Source organism: Priapulus caudatus, unplaced genomic scaffold (assembly GCF_000485595.1).
Source record: "Priapulus caudatus unplaced genomic scaffold, Priapulus_caudatus-5.0.1 Scaffold10, whole genome shotgun sequence".
NCBI lineage: Eukaryota > Metazoa > Priapulida > Priapulimorpha > Priapulimorphida > Priapulidae > Priapulus > Priapulus caudatus.
Window position 1 is genome coordinate 1092545 of NW_014577071.1, and position 4927 is coordinate 1097471.

Sequence of the window (4927 nt, forward strand, 5' to 3'; positions counted from 1 at the left end):
AGAGTGATGTTGCTAGATTAGTACATGCTGCCAATCAGAGTTTTACCATTGAAGACACGCAAAATTATGCTGAGGTAAATACCGTGATCCGCGTTATCACATCTAAGGGCGTGTTTGTTTGGTCGGATCCACTGGTTCGAACCATAACCCAAACAAACGCAAACTCACTTTCAACGATTTGCGTTTCGCTGTGACCTATCACGGGATGGTTCATAACAATGAACAAGCTGCATGGGATTGGCTGAGGCGTGGGCCGCCATATTAGATCCCATTCGAATCCACCTCGCTAGCAGGGTCGGGTTCGGTGGATCGAGATCCGTGGATCCGACCAAGTGGATCGAGATTCGTGGATCTGACCAAACAAACACGCCCTAAGGTCACACCTAAGTACCAATAAAGTTGGCGTGTGTAAATCATGTGGTTTTTTATTACTGCTTTAATTCTGATAGCAAATCTAAGGCAAAACCCTACACATAGGAGTGAATTGTAATCATGTGAATGTGAACGTAAAATGTATATTTTTTTCAGTCTATGCAGATAAAACAAAAAATTCATTGGTACCAATAATTTCACATAATCTAATGCTATACAAATTTTCACCCACAGCTTTGGATGGGTACTCATCAAAAGGGCCCATCTGTAATAGCAGGCACAGGAACAAGTCTTCAGGATTGGATCAGGGAGCATCCAGAGAGCTTAGGTGCTGGTGTAGCAAAGAAGTTTGGTGGAGAATTGCCCTTTCTCCTCAAAGTGCTATCCGTAAACATTTCTTTATCAATACAAGCTCACCCAAGTAAGGTACTTGAAACTAAATAATACAATGTGTGTATTTTTGTATATGGTTGTGCATGTGAGGAAATGTTTATATGTGTCTATGTATATAAATCATATTGGGCTATATCTGCATTTAGGATCATTTCACTGGGGCAAATTTACTTGTTTTTTTAATTCGTTTTTTTATCAGTAACTGAGCTTAAATGGGTTTCTTAGTAAGGCTAGTGATGTAATCTGTATATTTCCCTATTTATCTATCCAGCATTGATCCAATGTTTGTGATAGCTTGTACATCAGGCAACATGCTTGAATTTTACCACAGCACTGATAACATTAGACATGCTAGAATGTGCAGGTTAAATTGATTCATATATTTCAGGAACATGCAGAGGAGCTGCATAAGAATGATCCAAAGAACTACCCAGATGCTAACCACAAACCTGAGATGGCCATTGCGTTAACACCATTTGAAGGCATGTGTGGTTTTCGACCTGCCAGCGAAATTGCAAAGAATTTTAAAGGTAACCGTGTGACATATAGTGCATATGATGCTTATGTAGTTATAATAACACCTAATAGACTTCATTTGTAGGTTCCCACAAAGTTTGTAAACAATCATGTGCTTACTAATAGCAAATGTCCTGAATTGGTGAGCTAATTTCACTGCTACTAACTAAAAGAGTTTTTGCAAATATTTGTTGCTTTTGCAGATATCAGTGAACTGGCGGTTGTAAGTGGTAGTGACAATGTTGCAAGATTTTTGGAGGCAATTAAGCTAGGGAAGGATGCTGCAAATCAGTTGAAAATCTGCTTCACGGCGTTGATGAACTGCCCAAAAATCATGGTCGAAGAACAACTCCGATTGCTGAGAGGCAGACTAGATGTGGGGGATGGTTGTAAGTGAAAGCCAGCATTTGTAAAAAAAAGAAACGAAGTCTAGCTAAGGTGAACACATTCATCGCCTACATGGGCTTTTGGTAATTGCATGTGTATTAGCAAAAACTTCAATTTCAAACAGAACTGAGGTTATCACATTGAACTTAAGGCTTAGGGTTGGGGGGGGGGGTTAAGAAATAGGGAGTTTAAGAGAAAAACAACTTCCTTCTGGAAGAAGGGAACTATATATTGTTCCTCTTTTGAGAGATTCTAATATAATTTTGCAGTAATCTTGGTAAAGATCATCCTAAAAGATATTGGCTTTATACAATGTATGTTATATCAATGTATATTTTAGAGTATTGCTACAGAATTCTTTTACCATCCACAGCTAGAGAGCCACTAACGGACCTCTTTCTGCGGATCTACAAACAGTTTCCTGGCGATGTCGGATGCTTTGTCATCTATTATCTAAACCATATGCAACTGCAGCCTGGTGAAGCTATGTTCCTTGGGCCTAATGTACCACACGCATACCTATATGGAGGTTAGTAACTCTGCTACTAAATCTGCAATATGCTTAAACTATATTGAGGTTGACATACCAACTGAATCTGACACCCAGCTACTTGAGGGGAAGGTGATATACCTACTAAATTTACCGCACACATATATTGAGGTTGGTATACCTACTAATAACCAGTTATTTGTTTGTCTGGAGGTTTGTACATCCTGTGAACCTACCACATCTGTGTGCGTGCTTGCATGTGTGCGTGTTTGTTTGAAAATGTATATGTTTTTCAACTTGTCTTTCAGACTGCATGGAGTGCATGGCATGTTCTGACAACACTATTAGGGCTGGTCTGACTCCAAAGTTTATTGATGTCACTACTCTTTGTGATATGTTGGATTATCAGTGTAAAAGCATAGAAGATAACAAGTTTCATTGTGTGAGGCACAGTGTTGATCCATATGTGGAAGAATACAACCCCCCAGTGCCGGATTTCGCTGTAGCTAAAATCGAAGTAAGTGAGCTGTGTAAATGCAGCTGTAAAACAAAGAAATATTCTATATATACTCATCGATACACTGGCTATCTGTGTTTTTAACAAATGCTTTGAACTGAATGAGTTTTTGAGTGGAAATAAAAAATAAATCTATATCAATAATGTATAAACTAGCAAAATGACTAGATCTACTTCAATGCATATTTTACATTGTACATTTTCTAGTTGCCGTCTGATGTAAGAGAGTACCAGCTTGAGGCACGCGGCAGTGCAAGCATTGTCCTTACAATCCACGGCAGTGCTGATGCAAGCAATCCTACCCTGCGAGATGAGAGCATACAGATCATGAGAGGGACAGTGATTTTTGTCTCGGCAGGTAAGTAGTTCTTTATGTTGACACTATGCTAGAAATCACCGTTGTTGTTGTTTGCTGCCAACCATATCATGCAATTGAACATTGAATTTTGAGGTCCATAAAACTTTATGTTGCCGAGATAACCAGGCAATAATTGTTTTCTTATAATTATGTAAAATGAGGATTAAATAATATTATTTCAAGGGCTTGTGGTGAGCGGTGCATCACAGCGCCAAGAAAATAAGGTTAATTCCTCGTCGTAGTAGGCTTGACCATTTATCGAGTGTAACTCAATAAACGAGCAGTAAATTACCTTGAACATTTAATACCCTAATCCCTAATCATTGTTTCCGTACATAATTACAATCCAGAGGGACTGACTAGTGTTAGATTCTGCCACATTCAGACAGTCCTGCTGTATGAATACAAAACTCTATAATAAGCACTCACATAAGCAGATTGCAGCTAGTGACATCTATTGGGGATATTACTATGTTATTTGGCAAGTGAAATATGTCTACCAAACATAATAATGGATATTTGCATTAATTCTTACAATCTACCCTCCAGCATGTGGATAATTGCTAAAGTGTCTCGTGCAGTTTAAAGGAGGAGTATCCTTCTTGGTACTTCCGGTCTGACATGTTTCGCTGTTTAGCGGTTAGAAGGGTTTTTCGTGGAAAGAGCTGATGAACAAGTCTTAACACCAGTCCCTGCCGTAGACAGACATGCTCTGATTGGTATAAACTAAAGCAACTAAGTCAAAGAGTATAGTGGGCCCAGTAGTTTGCAGAGTGTTAGATCCGGGACATGCCTCCTTAAATTTGTCAAATATGTGTGTAATAGTACATTGAGATCTAGTTTATTTACCCAGTTCTTTAACTTTGCAGGTGAAACTGTAAGCCTGAAGATCAAGTCTGATGGCATTCTGATGTTCCGGGCACTTTCCCCAATATAATATATTTGTATTAATATAGTAAAATGAATATTTAGTAAAATATAGAAGAGCTATTCCTAGAGTTCATATTGATAGCCTATCTTATACTTATACACCTACACTGACCCATAGTGCACTAATTATCATAGTAGTATTTTTGTTATTATTATTATTATTATTACTAGCTGGAACCCGCGCTAAGCGCGGGCTTAGTGACTGTGATGCATGTGGTATCGACTGTTCAATACGCAGAGAGATAAGAGAAGAGATTGACCTTGACATTGACATTTAACTTCATTATTACATGCTTATTTCTACTTACATTATTGGGCTTACAAAAATGTCTGTGCATGCAGCACAACGTTGACAGATGGCGAAATATTACAGCACAACGTTCACAGACGGCGAAATATTACAGCACAACGTTGACAGACGGCGAAATATTACAGCACAACGTTCACAGAGCACCCGGCAGATAGATGCGATATGATATGACTACTAGGCACTTAGGATATGACTACTAGGCACTTAAAAAAAAAACCTAACCCTAACCCTAACCCAAAACCTAAATGTGTGCGTGTGTGTGTATGTGCATGCGTGCGTGTGTACATGATGTCGGTTTTAGCAAATTATGTATTGATTTGTAAACATGAAGTATAACATTTTTAATGTTATTTGCGATTTGTCTTGTTTCTGGTAGTAGCAGAAGTAAAATAAATAGTATATATATAAATGTATTTTGATTGTGGCTACAATGTATCTGTTGCATGTATATACATTTCAATGAATTTCTTGTTTAGTACGTGTGTACTCTGTGATATCATGTAGACTAGTTTGCCAAAGTGAATAAAACGTCTTTTATTCGATATCTACTGCCTCGCAATGAATTCGCAAAATTGTTGTCAAGGATTGTTTCTCTGGCAATGTGCAACAAGAATGACAAAAACAACTGGTTATATATTCTCAATAAAACAACGA

General features: G+C 38.1%; 1 protein-coding gene across 1 annotated transcript in view; it reads left to right on the forward strand.

Moving 5' to 3' along the window:
- LOC106807009 (mannose-6-phosphate isomerase-like) overlaps positions 1-4182 on the forward strand; it is a 7076-nt gene extending 2894 nt beyond the window's left edge. Inside the window, exons 3-10 of the mRNA XM_014809212.1 lie at positions 1-74; positions 607-798; positions 1154-1295; positions 1485-1670; positions 2042-2197; positions 2467-2675; positions 2883-3033; positions 3903-4182. Coding sequence (XP_014664698.1) covers positions 1-74; positions 607-798; positions 1154-1295; positions 1485-1670; positions 2042-2197; positions 2467-2675; positions 2883-3033; positions 3903-3970 — 1178 coding nt within the window. The 3' untranslated portion in view covers positions 3971-4182. The remainder of the gene's footprint in view (positions 75-606; positions 799-1153; positions 1296-1484; positions 1671-2041; positions 2198-2466; positions 2676-2882; positions 3034-3902) is intronic.
- Positions 4183-4927: the final 745 nt, after the last annotated feature.